At 40.0% G+C, this 20801-nt stretch overlaps 1 protein-coding gene across 3 annotated transcripts in view; it reads left to right on the top strand.

The window, feature by feature from the left end:
• negr1 (neuronal growth regulator 1) overlaps positions 1–20801 on the top strand; it is a 139843-nt gene that overhangs the window by 99934 nt on the left and 19108 nt on the right. Inside the window, exon 7 of one of the 3 annotated variants that reach the window (XM_051377708.1) lies at positions 6394–6435. The exons of 1 other annotated variant lie outside the window; for it this stretch is intronic. In XM_051377708.1, coding sequence (XP_051233668.1) covers positions 6394–6435 — 42 coding nt within the window. Of the gene's footprint in view, positions 1–68; positions 335–6393; positions 6436–20801 lie in introns of those variants that run through there. One more of the 3 variants, XM_051377710.1, reaches the window with a different exon arrangement.

The following is a 20801-nucleotide window of genomic DNA, read 5'->3' as shown; positions in this document are numbered from 1 at the left end:
TAAACATGAGCATCTGTGTAAAATAGCAAAATTTTTGCTTAACTAACAAGTTCTTCTTTATTTTGTAGTATGGGGGAGACTGGCAAAGAAAAGGAGAGGAGGAAGTAATGGAAGCTAAAATTAAATGAAACCAAGAAGACGAAAGACAGATGGTAGTCGTAGAATGCTTAGATTTATCACACTGTGACAAAATGTAGAGATAATGTTTGATAATTTTGATCAGTGAAAATAGCCCTTCAAGTTGTGCATTGTTTTCGGAATCCAAACAAAGATGATAGCCAGAAAAGGCATATCTGTACTTTTTATAACTGATAATAAAAAATATGAAAGATTAGTTGATATTTGTTTTTCATTAAACTGAATGCTTAGCTTTGTGGTTTGAATGTAGTGTTCATACATGAGGCACAAACTTCCTGCTGCTCAGTCATCTATGAGTCACGTCATACGCCAAAGTTCCTGTTGCCTCCTAAGACCCTGCAATTCATACTTGCCCTCTGCCAGACACATGACCACCCTGGCCCGTGGGAGCGCGGTGAGCAACACCTGTGTGTGATTTGCGTTGTACGGACGGAGGCCGCACTCGACCACACAACAACAACAACAACAACATGGCAACCGAAGCAGGTAGCAGCAGTGTTAAACCAGCCTGTGGATTCAAAACAGACGCAACTCGACAGATCCTTCCTTTGCAAACTGCCGCCAAACTCTGCCCGCGCACAGAAGATAACTCTGTTGCCGTCTTCATATGTAAGGACCTACGACCGTACAGTGTCATGGAAAACGGGTTTTAAGAAGACGTTATACACACTCGAACCACGATACGCCATACCAACACGCAAACACATGACGGAAGTTAAGCTTTTAAAATTATCAACAGGTACTCTGATGAATTATTTGTGTAATTCTACTTATTACTGAATCAATATCGAAGCATTTAAATCAATATCGAATCGAATCAAATCGATATCGAATCGAATTGTTACCTAAAGAATCAAAATCAAATCGAATCGTGAGGTTCTTAACAATACCCAGCCCTAATGTTACACACATGGGGGTATGGCCAACAAAGGAATTCTTCTGTCTATTCAAAATGGTGGGAATTGCAGCTAACATGTTTTGTAGCATGGTGTTAAATGACCAGTGTGTAGGATTTAGGGATGTCACAATACCAGAAATGTAGTAGTTGATACTAATACCAGTGAAATTCCACAATTCTCAATACCAAATATTCACTACTTAACTCACAAACTACTTTAATCTGCTCACTTTGCTTTTCCCTTCAATAGTCTTTTCAACACTCAAACACACCTACTCTGGTCTCTCTTTCACTCTCACACACACACACACAGCCTTGCCCCGGCTCTTTCTATTTCTAGGTGAGCCAAGTGTGGAGGAGGCTCATTGTTAATGATGTACCCTATTGAAATGATCGAAACCAACGTGGTACCTATTGACACCGGCACCAGCTGATGTGTTTACGGCTGTTCACTCTTGCTTTACCTGGTCTGTGCTTATAAAATATCTACCATATCTGCACCAGAGAGCGTCTCTCTCTGTGTTTCTCTGCAGAGCAACCTGTACAAGAGGTGTTCCATCAGGTCTGGTAGAATCGAATTGGTACGTACTGTACTCTAGAAAACGATTCTTGTGACATCCCTAGTAGGATTTCGTGGCATCTAACGGTTAAGTTGTAGATTGCACCCTACTGAATAATGCTTACATTACCAGCATATAAAGCTGAAAAAATGCAAAACAACCAGTGTTTGGTTTGTCCATTTTGGACGACTGTAGAAACATGCCAGTTCAACATGGTGGTCAGCATAATAACGTCTCATTCTAAGGTAACAAAAACACAACAATTATTATTTCAAGGTGATTATACACTAATGAAAACATACCTATGAATATAGTATTAAATTTCTGCCAATAGATACTCCTAAATGTTACACACTGGACCTTTAAGTTATATATTTAAAAATCTGATTTATTAAAACCTTTTATCTTCTGGTCTCAGGAAGGTAGGATTTTAGGACAAATAGATACTGTAGTTAATCTACATTGAAAGTTTATGGAGTATTTTTGCTGTATAAGAGAATACAGAATTGCAACTATGACTTATTTTTAAATGTACCAAAGCATCATTGGAGGTTGTGTCTCTCCTTGCCGTACACATATATAGCATTCCCACACACACACTTAGACACACCTTATGATTTTAGCTGAGGTATAACAATCACCAAACTGGCAATCCCTATTTCAACTTCCCATTTCATGTGCTAGATGGAAGTGAACTTTGATGAAAAGACTGAGGCTGTTCACTCCAATTTTCTGAGGAGTCCTCCAGCTTAATTGGTCAAGCTCTTATCCCCCAGCCCACCTCGGCTTAGCCCTGGAGGAGATTTTCTCCGCCTATACCTCTGCCTTCATTTCCTCCTTTCTCCTCTCCCCTCCTCCCCTCCCCCTGAGCAGTAATCGGAAGAGACTGATGGGGGAAAAAAGAGTTGCTCTCTCTCTCCCTCCCTCTCTCTCCGTCACTGCTCAGCCTCCCTCAGGCAAGAGAGACACTGCTGGCTAGTTGGTTAATGAACGTCGTGTTCGTTTGTCACGCTTATCAATCACCGCATGTGTAGGTGTCATTTCGACATGTCTCCTCATCTGCCATTGTTGTTGATGATGTTGTTTGTTCCCACACCGTGTGATTGTACCTGAGTCATGGAGCAGAGATACAGGAAAATGGGAGCTAAAGGTGAAACCTGAAATGTGGGTGTGTGATAACAGCTTAAAATGCAGGGAAATAATGTTGAAGCCATGTGGGGAATTGCAAGGCAGTGTATCACGTTTTAGCAAGTTGTATTCATCTTTTTGTGAAATTACTACCTCTTATTTGTTTACACTGGCCACAAATCCAGGTGGATAACATGGGCACTATCCAGCTGTTTTCTGATTGTCTGTCTGTGTGAAAACCTTTGAAGGTAAACAGAATTTTAGCGTTTTGACATAGGTGTTTCTGTTTTCATACACTCACACATCAAAATAAGCTGAATACATTGAACATGGTGAGGTTGCAGTGTCCTTTATTCTCCTCAAAAGTGCCCTTACAGTGTTGCACCATTTACCTATCATTTGAATGCCTGCATTTCCATATTTAGGCAATCAGAAAAGCCATTAACATTTTCCAGTCGCACTGCGATGAGGAAATGTTTGGTGCTGTGGCAGAGTGTTCATCCTGCAGCCCAGCGGGCAATGGACTTTATACCCACCCACACCCCACCCACCCTCGCTGAATCCTGTAGGAGGCCAGATGCACTGCTAGGAATGTTCATCCCTTGACGACTGAGCCCAGTGGATGCCCACAGGATGATGCACTCTCTGGGCAGCATTACCAATGACATAGGATGAATAACTAATTAGCTGGCTCACAAACACAGTCTTTAACGCTAACTATTTCATGATCATGGAAGGGATCAGTGAGGAAAATGTTTTAGAGTAGCTGAAGAGTTCACACAAGGAATGTGTCCCTGCTTGAACAGTAACTTTATAATGCACTCAAACGGAGCAGTGAAGATGAAACGGACACCTACAATGGCCCAGAATGTTTCTAGCTATTTCTTAGAGGGGGGCTAAATAAGATTTTTACTGCACTCTTCCACAAAAATGACCATATTCTATCAGTGGGGCTTTGATAGGATTGTTTATCAATATCACTGACTCAGCATGTAATTCAAGAGGCGCTGAACACACATTTGCACCTGCACATTTTCATGACATTTTACCTTTTTGATTCATGTTTCTTTTGGATCTTTGGTCGCATTAGCTTGCTACCTCGTCTCTACTATTATGAAATTATGTAAATAAATTAAACTCTGAATGTAAGTTTGCATACTGTACAGTAGCAGTCTGAGTCTAGAGTACTGATATGGGGTACAGCTTTAGTATTAAAAGCAGAATGAGTAAGATTTGTCAGTTGTGGGTTAGAAACACAGCATTCAAAGTTAGCTCCTTAATGGCCTCTACTTTGATTCCAGCACCTGATTGCTCTCTGCAGATACAGATTGAACACCTATATTGATAATCAAGGGATTTTTTTGGATTCACCTATACATTACATGGCCTTTTAGGAAAATTCTACTAATTCTGCTTTTAACTCCTCATTATACTTGTGATGAACTAAAGTGTAGGGCCCCACATGAACACTTGTTTCTACAGATCATGTCTTATAAATTTCTTGCATTATCCCGTCTACAGAGAACAAAGAGAATAGAAATCCATGAAATGAAATAGCTGTGAAAACTAATGTGTTTTATCTTGCAAGTGAGCAGGCTGTGCAAGAGGTTGACGGCCATATACAGTGCGTGAAATGATGCGTTGCCCTGCTGAATGAGAGAAAGAGCCCAAGTCAGTGTGGCGCTATGAGGGAGAGATTGCATGTCAAAAGATATGTTCCACAGTAACGGACGAGTGTCTGAGAGCTCATGAAATGATTCACTGGTGAATTCATACTCAAGTATTAATCAGATAGCACCCGCCTGCCTGTTTGAAGACAGAACTAAAAAGAAACTGTCTTCACATATCGGCTCCCCCAGGAGTACTTAAAGTGGAAACATTTGTGGAAGAAAAGATGAATTCGACCATTTCCCCACCAATATACCAAGGGAAAAAGCATATCCCTTCACGTATGAATACTGATTCTTACACATTTTCCCCATCAAAAAGAATGATGAAATCAAATGAAAGCAAATGTTTTATTGTTGTTGGCATAACAGTAGCCTGTTAACAGCTGCACAGTCATTACACAGTTGTTAGAGTGCTTCAGTAAAGCAGAGACCATAGATTGAGAGCACGGTGTGGACGGCAGTGCACCCCTTGGCCCCACAATTGAAATATTAAGTATGTATAATAATGAGCTATATTGAGTTCCCATATAAATGGATTAAAATGGAAAGTCTGAGTAGGCTTTTGCGCTATAGCATGGCCTAGATTCAGCAGCTCAAAGCAACAACATAAAGTAGTATTCTTTTTTTTGTGTGTGAATGTGTGTGAGGTGTAATCATGGCTGCCATGGTTTCCCTTGTGACAGATAAGCCCCTCCTCCGCTACGAAGCCTCCTGGAAGAAGGTGGTTTATACCTTTGTGAGGAGTATAAATAGTTTTTCAGCTCCAAGTGCTAAGACGCACTGTTCGTGTGCCAAAGACGCAATGCTGAAAAAAAAAACCCTACGAGTCCAAACTCTGCATCACTTTGAGTTGAGCTCTCATGGTAAAGAACAGCTTTTCCTTTGCCACACACACACACACACACACCCCAGATTCTGCTCCCCGAGTGAGTCACTGCACAAAGCTGGTCACAGCTTATCTCGAATTAAGTGCTTGTTTACGAAACAGACAGCAATGTTATTTATTTATTTGTCTCCAACTTCAGATCAAATGGACAGTAATGTTTACATTACATTGATATCTTCATACCAAAGTAGCTGTAAATTATTTATGCTGTGTGGGTTTCACTGTCAGTTTTAGAAGTCAGAAATCAAAGAAATTGTGATTGTTGAGTCCCTGGTATCAACACCAAACATGTTACGGTTCTTTTTTTGCTACAATATGTGTCAGAAAAATCAGGCTATTTGCATCTCTTCAGTCGATTGGTTAATACAGAATGAATTATTAACTAAATATTTGGTTCCTTCTACACTAAAATCTGCAGAAACATCTTTACCACTAATGTGACTAAGCACAAGACCTACCTGGCGTGACATTTTAAACATGCACTTTGAAAGTAAAGAAGATGTGTTTGCTGCTGTCCGTCCGTAGACACACTCAGCTCTAGTAGTTTGACACACTGCACTGAATATTTCTGGAAGTCACATTATTCCATCTCCCAAATGTCACCAGTGGCTCAGCCTGAAATGAGTTCATAAGGTAATCAGATTGGGACTCTGAGTTCCCTCCTCAGAGGGATCAAAGGCAGACGAAAAGCACCCCCTTTTCTTTTTTCTTCAGTCGGTTCATACAACTTAAAAAGGAGAACACGAAATGGAGAAACAGTCAGTTGTTTGGCAAACAAGAAGTCTGATGAAAGTTTGTCACCCAATCACAAAATCCCCTTCAGGGCTTTGGAGCAGCCCCAGCTCCCAGGTTCCCCTCATTTTCTATCTTAGCAGTAACCCATGCAAATCCGAGGCAACCGGGGGGATAAAACACGTTGTTTATGAGCATGTGGAGGTTGCATCTTGCCACAGAGACACCAGTCCTTAATGCATGGAGAGGATTTGTCTCCATTCCCTGTCCTTTTGTCCTTGCATGCATTTTTATTTTTTATTTTACGTCTCCATTCTGTTAATAATACATGAATGTCCTCTTTCCCTCCCCCTCCCTCTTCCCCCCTCTCCTCCCCTGTAGCAATTATTGAACCCACCACCACTAGTGCTGTCTCAAGCCCAGGTCAGTATATGTCACTATGCTGTACACCAAATCAGCAAAGAGGTCCGCTGCCTCATACTAACCTGAGCTGAAACCCTCTCCTCCATCCTGATTTATTTCAATTGGCTGGCTGGAGTGCCTGCTGGGTGTACAGCTTCATTGTATGTGGATTGATTTGCATTCCTCCTTTTTTTTTTCTTCTTTTTTTTTGGTTAATTTTGGGTTGGCTTCTACAGCCTGGCTACATATACTTCCTGCAGCCTGTGTCATCACGCCCGCCCACCCTTTTCCTTTCATCACAACCCCGCCTCTGCCACCGCCACCCCCATGTGGAGCAAACAGTAGTGTCATCAAAGTGGCTCTTCCATAGGCCTCTGGGTCTGATGCTTTTCATAATGCTGATGGCTTCTTCGTCTCTTTCTGGCTTTCTCACCACCAATACCACCTTTCTCCTGCCTCTTTAGTACTACCTAAATGCAGTATACATCAAAGGCAGGAAGCTGTTGGTGGCAAAGGCCCTTGGTTTGTTGTTTGCAAGATGGAATCTCTGCTGTCTTTGTACTTTTATCGCTCCTTTACTGTCTCCCTCTGTTTTTCTTTCTTAATCTTCCTATACCCCTCTCCCTCCTTTCTCTCTCTGTTCTTTCCCCTTTCTAGAACAATCAGTTGGCGTTCTGCCACCCTTTTTAACCTGATCTCCTGCTAGAGCTGTTGTCGGTGCTACACTGTCAATGTCGCCCTTGTTTCCCTCCCCTACCCCCACCCTCACTATATTCTGCCGCTTCCACATTCCAGCCCAGAATAATCCCTTCTGCCTGGTCGTCTTTTCTCCCTCTCTAATGGTTTTAAGCAAGTCACAGAATGTAATCTCTCATGCTGGTTACATTATTTTTGCTTAATACTGTTCACGCGCACAGAAACATGCAGACATGCACTCACACTGAAAAGCTTTCACTGGCACGGACACTCGCAGTAGGCGCTGAAATGAAAACATGCTGAAATATTCAAACAAGCTCAAATGCACCTGCACTTACAGCACACACGTAATCACGTGCAAGGATTCATATTGCAAGATGAATCCGGTAAGCGTTTTTTGTGACTTTTCATTCAGCTCTGTGGATAGACACCAGCGTTTTCCTCTGCGTTTCATGGATACACAGCCGTGGATTAGCACGTGCTCGCCTGCCTTCTCTACCTGTCTATCTCAGCCAAATATAATTATCCATGGAGATTCTGTCAGATAACAAGTTAAAATAAGCTCAGCAGCCACGAACAGTCCTGGCATGGCCCTGAACTCTCATTTGATGTAACGCTTGCAGAACAAATGACAATTTCATGGTCCAAAGGAACACCAGTGGTTTCAATCGTGAAGATAAACTCACTCAGCGACCCACTGTTCTTGTTTTGTTCCAAGTTGTATTTGAAGTTAATTTTTTGATGCTGCCCTCACTAAGTGCCTTGGCAAAGGGAATTATTTTAGATCCCTGCAAATGGCTCTTTGTCCCAACCGTTGTTTAATCAAGTTTAATAATTAATTTTAACAGGTTATTATCTGCTTTTATTTCCCCTGCGAATGAGTTCGAGAAGATGCGCTCCCAAAATACGGAGCCTGTAAGGTAAGCGAATCAGGAGATATGAGGTGGAAAAATTCATCTCCCACAGCACTTGCGGTGATTGTTTCAGCCCATTCATCTAGGGCAAATGACAAAAAAATTCAAATTACAAGAGAAAACAACGTTAATAGGCAACATCAGTCATTGTGCTTTTATATCTAACCTTGGTGTGCCAGTACTCTAATAAGAATCGGTTCAGATCGGCCAAAATGTTAATGCGTAGGTTAATTAGATCCTGTTTGCATGTCAGATATTAGATTATTTTGACTCTTTCAAAGGCACAACTGTGGACATCCATGGGCCACAAGGATAGTTTTCTCAATGATCCCGACTTGCAATTGTATTACCACTCAAAAGTAACACTCATACTAAAAATTTGATGGATTGCAAGTTTCAAGACTCAGAAAGTAGCATACTGAAATACTGAAACCAGTGGTTGCTTGAAAGGTGGGAAATAGGTATTAAAAAAAAGATCAGCAGTATGGCCCTTTAAATGAATCTGGTAATCAGATTATGGAAAATATTATGTATATTAAATATGTCAACTATTAAACTGTACGTGGGATTTAATTGACTGAAAGTTGAAGACAACAAGTCACTGAATACAGTGTAGATTTCTTGGATAGTGAAAATTGTGCCGATCTATAAATTGTAATAGTGATCCTGTTTAGACCACAAAAAGACTGGATAAAGCTGCATTTGTCACCAAACTGCCACAGTTGTATCTACATGACAGTGTGGATGCTTGCAAATCGTACCACTGTATACACATTTTAAAAGCCCAGTGTCACCCCTGACTACTTTGCAATACTGAGCACAGTGAAATAAATTGTTTGTCTTGAGTTGTTGAAGCTCTGTGACACCCACAGAAGCTACAGAGGGTACAAATCAACAAAAACCTGGACTGGTGAGACCACAGCAGAACGTTCCCATGAGGAAACAGATCTTTCAATGTGTGCACCAGGCTGCTGAAGTCAGCGGTGGCCAGTGCACTGTTCTTGGCTGTAGTGTGTTGGGGAGGCGGCATCGAGTCCAGTAATGCCAGTAAATTTGGTAAGGAAGTCCAGCACTGTCGGGCAGGAACTGCACAGTCTGGAGGCAGTGGGAGAGAGGAGGATGATGGACGTGATGAACACCGTCCTAAATAACCCCTCCCACCCGCTCGATCATGAACTGTGGCAGATGGACAGCACGCTCAGCCACCAGCTCATCCCACCAAAGAGCAAGACGGTACGCTTCAGGCATTCACTTGTGCCCACTGCCATCAAACGTCACAAAAGCAACTGTGGCCACAGCCTAAGCCAGCTGTGACCCCCCCACCCCCACACCCAACCCACTCCCAATCAGCCAGACCTGTCACACTCACTGCTCTCATCTCTAACTGTTCCAACATCCAGACTCAGTGGTGACTGTTAAAAATTGACTTTTTCTACCACTGCCGAACAATGATCCATCCATTGCTATACCTGTTATTTTCAAAATGTATTTGTAAGTAGTATTAGAAATAATTTGACATTTTAGCAAATGCTCTTATTTGCTTTCTTGCCGAGAGTTAAATCAGATTGATACCCCTCTCACATATTTACTATATGTAAGTACAGCCAACAGTTAGCTTAGCACCTGAAGCATGGGGAAACAGGTTCACTAATTAATATGTTTCTTCTCAATATGAACTGTACAATTAATAACGTGATCTTTGACTTCTCATCTAACTCTCGGTAAGAAAGCGAATAAGTGTATATTCCCAAAATGTTTTACTGTTGAACTTATACTTATTAAAAATGTATTATTTATTAAAATACTATATAATTTAATGTATTAAATTAATATTATATTATTAAAATCACAAAGTCAGACACTGTTAGTGAGTGGTAAAAACTGATTCTTGAATAATTACCTTCAAACATTGAGGAAATTGTAATGTATATAGCTTTTAAATTCTGTATTTTTGAATTTGACACTTGAATTTCACTCCTGGGGGGGAGGAGTAAAATCTTATCTTATACATGTTAGGAAGATATGTTTATACTTGTCAGGGAATCACAAACAGAAATAGAAACAATCTGTCGTTGCTACTTGACAGATATTTTTATCTACTGCACTGTGAAAGTTTGCACAGCCTGTGTTTAAAATGGTAATATATCACATTTTGTTGACAATAAAGGTCTTAAGCTTGCTTTATCTTTAGCATATGGATTTGTTTGTATTTACCTAAACATAAAGCACTACTCCAGTACTCCAAAGCAGCTGGCTCGGTGCCACCCTGTCATCCCAATGAAATGTAGATCTGTGATAATAGCATATGCTCCCACAGGCTTTCACTTCTGTTTATTCCCGCAAATCACTTGACAGTAGAAAAACAATGTTCTTAACACCGTTCTGAGCCCCATTTCTAGTATTTGCCAGGCAGTGTACAGTGCTACTGGTTCAAGGAATATTACATGCATTATACATAATGTGTGTGACTCTCTGATTCCCATGTGTCATGTTAACTTACAAATAAACAAAATTCAGGCAGCCTGTGTGTTGCTGACTCAAGATGATCACTCCCCTATTAATCTTGTTCTTAGCCCTCATTTTTCATAGTGCGTGATTATTTATTTATTTATTTATTTATTTTCCCCATATCTGGTATAATCAGAGATAATTATGGAGGCGGTAACTCTGATGCTGTCATATTAGAAGCCTGGTATGTGAAGCATTTATTTGATTTCCCCCCCCAGCATGAAGCACTAGGAGACAGGAAGAGGAGATTAATGAGTCCATGAAGGTTTATGTGTCCTGTTAATACCATGGAGTAGGTCATAAGAAGATCCACGATGTAGCAACCTTTAAGAATTGTTAACTCTTTATCCAGAATGATGCCCTGCATTTTTCTTGTATTTTTTCTATGCATTTTAGTAAACAAAAGACCCTTTTTAAATCAGTTTCTGTACAAAGATGTTTTGAAATTTCAAGTCTCAGCAGCCTTATAAAGACGGTTTTCTGATTGATTTAGAGCGAGGGTTGGCCATATATCTTTCTTTATTCAAGGTCCAGAGAACAACATCAAAGAGATAATCTACCTTATTAAGTATTCTTCCAAAGTCCTCCAAAATTCAAAAGTCACTCACTCAGCTCCCCAAGGCCCAGGGAGCTGTGTTAATCAAATTATTTTAGTGAGCATGTAAAGCTTCTTTAATCAAAGGATAGCTGGCTAATTTATGTCTGAAATTGGGGTAATGTCTTCTTTGGAAGATGACTTTAAACAAGGTTAGATTATGCTTTTCCTCTTTCAATTCGTTACTTTATCTGATGTTGGTACAAGTTGGACCCTTAGGCACATTTTGTTGATATTACACTGTGCGAGGCCTTCTCAATAAACAACATGGCATTTTTCTCTTAAGTTATAAGTTAATATTCTCTCTTGGCCATCACTTTGTAAATATTTGACTAACTATTACTGGAAAAAGCTAGTAAGCACATTTAGTCTGTCTTTGAAACCATGTAATGCGTTACTTTGGTGATTAAGTCTGCAGCTGACTGCTTTTCAAAATACTGTTGCAACATTTTCTAACTTTAGTCCTAATACATAATGCATCTTTAGCTGCCTTCATTAAAATTTTATAACTTTTGGACTTTTTATCCTTTTTTTCCCATGTTTGGCATCAGTGGGAATTAATAGTGATAAAAGAGTACCATTTTAAATTAAAAGTTTTTAGATCTTCACCCAGTTCAACTGAGACACTCCACTGGGAATGACGAACAGCCTCTCTGCTGAGCCTGAATGTTGGTTGCTATCAGCTGTTTGCTTGTAATCAAGGCAAAGTGACTTTGAGATTCACTGTATTTCTTTTTGTTTGAAACAGTTTCTTTACTTTGTGTGTGGGGCTATTGTCAATATGGTGACACATCAAACAAAAGTTCTAGTTTTAGTCGTATTTCAACATGAAAGCCAAAACATCAGAGCCAGTGAAATGGAGAAAGTGCCACCCATATTTGCTAATTCACTGCAAATTATTTTGCAAGTTGAACTCAGAGCTTATTGCTCAAAAGCAGAAAAGCATGTATATATACTGTATTTTTTTTTTGCCAAAAATACTAACTACTACCAGGCAGAGTATTCCTGCTCTTGGGCCCTGCAGCAGTGCATACTAAGTTCTTGCAATATATTCTGAAACATATGCTCCAGCATATGCTGCATGTCCACCTGGACTACTGGAATGCTGATTATTATTGATAACCTAAATACTGGGTCATCCTAAACTAACTTCCGTGCCCAGGAAAAAGTAAAATATTCACAAAAGTCGTGGAAGGCAAAACTAAAAGAATATTAAAGGTATCTTTGGCTTTAAGGCACAGTAATACTTTTTTGCTGCCACAGCATGTCCTTAATTTCCATCAGGATTATTTCTGACATTGTGCAGGAGAACACTGATGCTTAGAGATTGATACTGGATTCCTTGGATGTCATTGACTGTGCTGAATAGATCTGGCTGTCCTTTGTTTCACCCAAGGCACAATCAATAACAGTCAGTCAGTCAATCAGTACACATCACTAACACTATTTGTTCCACGGTTCCTTTCAAACCAAATTTGGGTCACATGTTTCAGACATTCCCAGCTTATCATATACGCAGTCTGACACTTTGGTAGAGTCAAACAAAAGCAGATACCAGATTTTAAAAGGGACTTTTCCATCCCTTGGCTCTAACTTAACACACAGCACAACCTCTGCCACCTTTTTCCTCCCGAAACCCTCAAAACCCCTATAAATCAACCATGGCCAAGTTCCCAAACTTGCAGTGAACTAAAAACATACTAAGGCGGTGTGTGTTTTTTGCTGTTGCTCAGATGTTATAGAAGTCTTCATCATGAGGTGAACCACACTGGAGTCCTGAGCATGGGAGACTGTTAGAAGCTGTTTCACCAAACAACAGCTAGAAAAAAGACCTCAGTGTTAACAATCCTAACATGTACTGTTCCTTTACACTTCACTCGCCAGAAGTGCTAAAGTTGAGTTGTGTCCAGTTGCAATTACAGTATAGTTACCAATGTCACTATGGGTTTGACTATGGGTTTGTGAGTCACCCCCAGCTAATGGCAGTATAAATACACTGCACTTATGAAATATTCAAGAGGACAGAACATATCCCACTGATAAGCTTACGTTGGGGTCTTGTCTGTGAGTAGACTGGTACTGTAAATCCTAAAGGACTGGACTCCAGCATTAAACTGCTGGTGGAACCTCTACAGTAAACAGCCCAGCCTCTCTTTACCCAGCATGCCTGGTGTCAGACACACTGAGCTACCCACAGATAATCCTTTTTGGCAGTGCATTTTCTACCCGCCTTATCAGTTACACCTTCCTCTCGCCACCGCACAGCCACCCCGACTCCTGTCCCATACAGTTTGTTTTGAGGTGATATGCTGACCTTCATTTTTACCAAGTGATAACTCCCCCAATCATCTCTGGAAGTTCCTGATAAGCAGATGGCATGTCATCTATCATACTTGACCCTGAGATCCCTGGACAATGTAAATAGACGACGGGTTTTGTCCTGTGAAACTGGGGGGCTTGTGAGCCTTTGAGAACCTGCTGTAACGGTAAATAGGTTCGAAGGCACATAGGGGGTGCTGAGGAAATATCATATTTCCTTCTTTGCTAAAATCTAATGAAAAGTACATAGGAAAACAAAAGCTTCAAGTGACTACATGTCTAAAGCTCCTCATAAAGCATTACATTATACAGGATACATCCAGCACTTAGTAAAACCACAAATTATCTCCTCTTATAGACCTCCTGAGCTTTACAGCATGATCCTCTATAATATCAAAGTGCGCTAGTGTTTCTAGAGTTCATTTATCATTGATCAACACTTCCCATGCCTTGTGATAACATTTGCATTAGCATACTGTACAGCATATGTTTTCAGGAAATGAAAGCCATTACTTCTGATATTATAATAGCACACAATATGATTGCCTGATGATCTTCTGTTTTCTCCCTGTAATTCCTTTTAATGAGTATGAATCAAGGGAAGTGTTATTTTTGCTATTTGGCTGATTGGTACTCAGTTGTTTGTGTGATATTAGTCATTATGGGTTAGGTTCTGTTATGCTGTGGCTGCCTGGGCTTTTTATTACAGTGCCCTAAAACACATTCTGAGTGCTAATACTGATTAGTTAAATGTGGGAGATACCAGCACTGAAATTGATTTTGTGTTTTACTGGGCTGGGAAGGATGCTCTAAACCAAAGTCATGTCTCGTTCTCCTTATTTGTTTTGGTTAATTTATTATGAAACAGTTCAATCTTCAATAAAAGAAAGTTCTTAAAAGCCAAGGAAACACAGAAATGAATACTGATTGCTCAATTGATGCTGTATACAAAACAAAAGATGACACATAGATGGAGAGACAGCAGTATCGCTTGGAATCACGTCCATATTGGATGATTTACACCTCACAATTTACATCTAATGTCAGAAACAGTGACAATGCAGGAAGTCATGTGCCCTTTATGTAGCTAAGCAGATTGTAAGGGTGTAGAGGTCGGGGTTGGTGAATGCACTGAGTATGTCAGACTTTCATGCTGACGATTGTGGTTGCGATGCACAGTGTGCTTTCCTTATTGTGTGTCTAAGGTGTAGACAACTAAACAACCAGACTAACTCCAATCAGAAAGACACTAGAGTCAGGAAATACTGTCCAAGTGAAAGAATGAGGAGTACAACCGATAACAATGAACAGATCTGTATACGTGTGAACAGTTGCTACAATATTGATTTGGCTCTTATAGAAATGAAATGATTGATAATAAATCAATCAGCATTTCCAATATGTCAGCAGGTTCTAATGTTAAACACTTTCAGGTATTGGGATATTGCTTTTCTGAGGATGTCTGCTTTAGCGCTAATGCAGTATATTCTGACATTTCTCTGATTCCACACTCTCATAGAGCATTCAGAACACATTTTGGGCTCCCACAAAGGCCCACTTACTACTCTTCCCTCCAATCCTAACTATATAAACAGATGATTATCCATATTTCATGGGCCTTAGCCTTCACTGTTCCTGTCTGCCCCCTGCAAAGACTCATTTTCAGGGCTGCTTTTCACCTGTTTTTGTCAGTCTGATGTAAATGGCCTTGCTGCCCTTCCCCCCCATCAGCAGATTATTCTACTTACCCCACCTATCTCTCACTGAGTCTCTCCGCCTCTCTGTTTTCAGCTCTATCGTTCCCTTGCTCCCACATGTACCTCTCTTCTCTCTACCTCTGATTATCTCTCCCACTTCGCATCTCCTCAGGAGCGTCGGCCATTAAATGCAAACCTGGTCGTGCTGTCAGTCCCACGCACACATAGAAGGAACACAGCGCCGCACACCGTAACCATAATAACCGTCTTCAGAAGAACAAGAAAACTATTTCACAGACTTCACTTTTTTCTCTGTTCATCTTCCATGGATATTTCTCAGTATTTGTGAGAATAATATTGGTGGTGGGTATTGAAAGTGAGACCTGTCAGAGTCTTTCCAGTGTTTAAATTGTGCCAAAGAAACTTCTTTCTTTTATGTGTTTATTCCCACCTCTTATTTGAGCTCTTGTTGCAGGCTGTGCTTTTATCCCTGTCACTGTCACTTATATATTTTTTTTTCTAACCTAACTTTTTAGAGTTTGCAGATCACCAAATCTCACACATCTACCGCTGTACCCAGAAGATCAAAGCACATTATGCATTGTAGCGCTTTCAGGTCTGCAACATCCTTTTCCCATTTTTGATGTTGTATTTACAAATGTTTCTCAGAACCTGCATTCTTACTCTTGAATTGAAAATTTTGGCAGATACGAAAAAAAGACCACAAAAGGAAAGTCACAGTTAAAGAGACAAAAAAATAGTTTTTTTGTCAATTTAAATCTTTTTCCAACTCTAATTGGCCCTCTCGCCACAGCACTCAGGGTGATTAATAAGATGATTCAGTTGGAAAGATGATTTTTGGTGCTCCCAACAACAGACAGGACTCTGCAGTTGCTGTGTGAGAGCTGGAGCAGAAAATGGATAGTCATTTCCTTTTATGGCAGCGAAAGGCTGCTGTAGAGATTCAGTCTTAGACTATAATTGAGACACCAGGGTATATTCTCTTTCTGGACAGACTCTAATGGTTAGTGCATTAAGGAGGATGATTGAAGAAAGCCACACACTTACAGTAGAGGCCGCGGTAAATCAGAAAAGATGGCTTTTTGGCCAACTTGTAGATTGCAGTGTGTTCACACTGTGCAGTGCTTTAGGTCTTCCCTCTCTCTCATCTCTGGTGAGAGCACTCTTCAGCAGAGTTAAATGGGTGTAATTTTGAGGTAAAAGAGAGAACACTTTTAGCAGTAATGGAGAGAAGGCTTTGGACATGTTGTCATTGCCCTTGGAAATACAGCAAATGCACTCTTCAGGCCTCGCTCAGTTGTTAGGAGGCTCTACTCTGCGTCATTTTCAGGTTTTGTATTCAACTCATGAGGGATGAGGAGCTGAGGCAGTAGCTTTCATTAAGACATCGGCCGTAGCTTTCATTAAGACATCGGCTGGACTCATTCATACGCATATTCACAGACCTGCAGGATCAATGTGCTTAGTCCTGCCGTATCTAACAGCCTCACAACAGTGTTTTTTGGATTTTAATTCAGTTTTTATCTTAGTCTTTTAATAAAAACTCACATTTTCAGTCATTTAGTAACTGTTATTTAAATAAGTTTTTCAGTTTTTACAGTGAAATTTCAGTCTCATTTTCATTGTGCATTTTTAATTTTTATGTCTTCTAAGAAGTCTGAGGCTACACCTGTCACGGTCTTTGGTTTGTCCAGTTACCATGGTTACTGTTGTTGTGCTATCACAAGGTTAACATAAAAGGCACTGATTACTTGTTTTTACCAGAGTGTAATGGACACAGTGCCAATGTCTCTCTGCAGTAAAACAATAGATAGATAATAGTCTCTCTGGCTAATAAACTCTGGCTGTTTGAACACTGGTCTTTTTTCTGTATGACCTCCTACCATCACAGAATCTGATGGGTCACAGATTTCTATCACTTGTTCTCCACTGCATGCATAGCACTGTATTCATTCTCATGTTCAGTATTCTCAGTCTAGCTTTAGCTTAAGATGAGCAGCAAAAACATCCAATAACATTAGTGCATTGACATTCCTTTAGAAAACATCTATGTGATAATTGTAGTTCATAGGAATAAATCCCCCATTCATTCCTTGGGATAGCTTATAATCATGACAGATAGTCAATTGAACATTAAGTCCACATCCACAGCTCTTGAAATTATTACATTAACGCTTACATTTAGAGTTGTTCCTGATCCAATACCAGTAGAGGAAATGCCTCCAGTACCACCTCAAATGTGGGATCGGGTATCAGCGAGTACGCGTCTGTGCACCGATCCCATACCACATCATTTATTAACCCTAAAACGGGACCCTGCTATTTCCCAGCAGTTTTTTGTTATCTGGTTTTTGGTCATGACCCTTCCTACTCTGACTCTGATTGTGATTCATCTGCACTGTGCTGCCACTGGGCAATGATAACTACTGTTTTAGAGCAGCGAAGAAGAGTTGATTTCTGGTAGTGTAACATAGTCAGAGCTAGCTAAACATCAACAATTTGACTGACCTTCAACCTGGATAATATAAGAAAGTTCCATGGCATTCATTCTCTGTGTGTATTTGTTCATATTTTACAAAGCGTTTAACATGAGGCAGACCATACAACGTTAGGAATCACAGAGAGTTACTAAAGCTGTTAAAAAATAATATCAGATCAGTACTTGGTACATGCTAGTGTACTACTTACTTACTTATGAACTTTATTTATTACTTTGCATTACAACAGTTGTTGGTTCATTTGTTAATTTGTAAATCTTTCCGATTATAGTTCTCCGTTCTCATATGTTACTTTTTACTTAGTTTTAGTCTTGTTTTCATCTGGGCCAGAATGGCTGTAAATTAGTATTTTGCACCATAGTTTTCATTGAAGAAATACAGAAAGAACACTGCCTCATAATATTCACATTTCCAACTATTTGCTGCGAGCTTCACTTGTGACTTCGAGTGTCATGCCTGGGCAGCTTGTTTAGGGGTTTCATATATATTCATATATGACAGCTGGCTGCCAGCAGATTACTGGTCTTTCATGTGATTGTGCCAGGGGGGTTGAGTCTTTGTTGCCAACTATCCTGATAATACTTGAACCGCAGGAAATCTACCCATCCATGACATGTCTTCTTCCCATGTATGTGAATCTTAGAAGGACGGCGTGCCTATATGTCACTCCATGATAAGTGTTGGGAATTACACAGTAATTAGTTTGCCCATTTTAAACAAACCCTGACTGACACTGTCAGTGGAAGATGCCTGAGGAGTAAAGATACTGTGCCCACTGCCTCCAAAAGCAACCTCTGCTAAACCCTTGCCTCCCAAATTTGAACAGGAATCATTATTCTAGGATTTGTTTCACTTGTATAAATCAAACATACAGACATAACGATATGGAGATGTTTTTAAGCTGCTGTTTTATTGTTTAAGTCTATTGCTTATTTTCTTCCCTTTTTAATTCTGCAACCAGATTAGTTACACTTCAGAGGTGGAATATGTTTTGCAGTTGTACTGTAAGAATGAACAGTATAAAAAATCATAAAGTCAATGAACCATATTTTACTGATTTATGTATATTTTGATGCAGGGTAAAAGCAAAAACAGCAACAACCTAATCTTTGATCCATATCATTAACTATTTGCCATGAGCAAAGGTAGGTGATATGATCATTTGTATCTCTACTTGAATTGGACAATTGCGTGCAAGGGTTTTGCATTAATATTAAAAAGTGCCTAGATTTCAAGTGTTTAATTCACTAGATTAGCCAAAATCCAACATCTGGTTATTTAATGCATAAAAAGTTCCATGATGGAATTTTCAGAAAATGTATCAGGATAAATATGAATATCATGATATAAACTTGTTATTGATAATGTTATATAACTTATCTTGGCTATATTCTGTGATAAATATTATTTGTTAAACCATACAGTTTTAATAGTTTACTTTAAGTCACCCTAAGCATTTGTAAGCAAACATTTTTAAATGGTTTACAACACACTATAGTTGTAAGCAGATATATATGTTTATTAATGTATTTGTAAGTGGAGGCTGGTGTATAAAGAGAAAGAATGACATTATAGTAAAGGTCAAATGTGTAACATTTAGGATGATATATTGGCAGAAATGGAATATAATATTCATAGGTATGTTTTCATTAGTGTATAATCACCTGAGAATAAGAATCTTTGTGTTTCTGTTACCTTAGAATGAGCTGGTTTTATCTACACACCACTGCAGGTCGCCTTTTGTGGAGGTTGCCATGTTGAACCCCCATGTTTCTACAGTCGCCCAGAAGGGACAAACTAAAACACTGGCTCTAGATTAAGCCGTTTTGCGTTTTTCATGCATTTCACAGCCACCGTAGTTTCTTCCTCGTGGTTGGAAAGGGAGGGTGAAAAGAATTTGTGGGCATTTTATTTGGGGCTCACCTGAGTTCAGTTGCTATGTTCTCATCACGCTCCATCAATTGAACTTTAACTCCTACTTACAACACTTGCATGAAAATGTCTGTCAGTCTTGAGATGTGACTGTATTGGCTACTTATTTGCATTTCATCAAAGCTTTGGCTGAAACAGTATTCAATCTCCACCTAATCACAACAGCCTGGAAACAAACAGCACAAATCTAACCGCATTTGGTCTCCACTTTGTATGCAAGATCATACTGGAGGAAATGTGATAGGAGGGCTCACTAATGCTGTTCTTAGGAAGGGTTTCACACACTTTCCTATCTATGTCCACCGAGAGAGGTTTCTAAATGAATCCTGTTGACTTCCTGCACTTGTTCCACCTTCAAAAACATTGTGTTATCGATTATGTGGATCCATACACACTGTCCAGTAAAATACTTTTGTCCGCTGTCTTCTCGAATCACACCCCAGACGCCACCCCCTCGTATTTTCTTTAATTCGTTCTTTACTTCTTTTGTCAAGTTTGATGTCTTCAGTGTCCCTCCTCCTGCCCTCTCAGGATGAACTCTGTGCGGGGTGCAGCAGTGCTTTGCTGCACAGTGTTGTTTTACTCTGGCAGACAATTATCTCTGAGACGCCTGAACAGAGAGAGCTGCTCTTCACAACAATTTCCCCCTACCCTTAAATCAGTCCACACTGCCCATCACCCACTAAATGGCGCACATGTCTATGCACAAACACACACACACACTAAATCATGCTGACATACACAGGAACCCATAAGCATTTTCTATCTTTTCATTTCTCTTGTATTTATTCTTTTAAAACTGCACTGAAGTACTCTCTCTCTCACACACAAGCACACACACACACAACTTCAATCACTGTCACAAGCCTCAGGAAAAAACAATCAGCCCAACAACAGATGACAGTATCTACAATAAACCGCTCATTATAGTTGAGCATATGCATCGCCATTCTCTCTGTTTACCACTTCTCACGAGTCTTCAAAATCTTTTTATTGACAAACCACACCTTGAAGACCTTGGAGGTTTTTAAACGCGGTTAGAAAAGGTCATGACATTCAGAAATGGCATTCTCTTTGGGGAAATGGCTTGGATGTCTGGCCATTAAATAAGGTTAGTTCTATCGGCTCGATTTCCGCTGTTTGGCGTCCTCTGCATTGCCGGCCCTCCATTAATACTAAAGGCTCTCGGTGCAAGTTCGAGTGGTGT

This window comes from Dicentrarchus labrax, unplaced genomic scaffold (assembly GCF_905237075.1).
Source record: "Dicentrarchus labrax unplaced genomic scaffold, dlabrax2021, whole genome shotgun sequence".
Classification (NCBI taxonomy): Eukaryota; Metazoa; Chordata; class Actinopteri; family Moronidae; genus Dicentrarchus; species Dicentrarchus labrax.
This window is presented reverse-complemented; position numbering and strand designations above follow the sequence as displayed.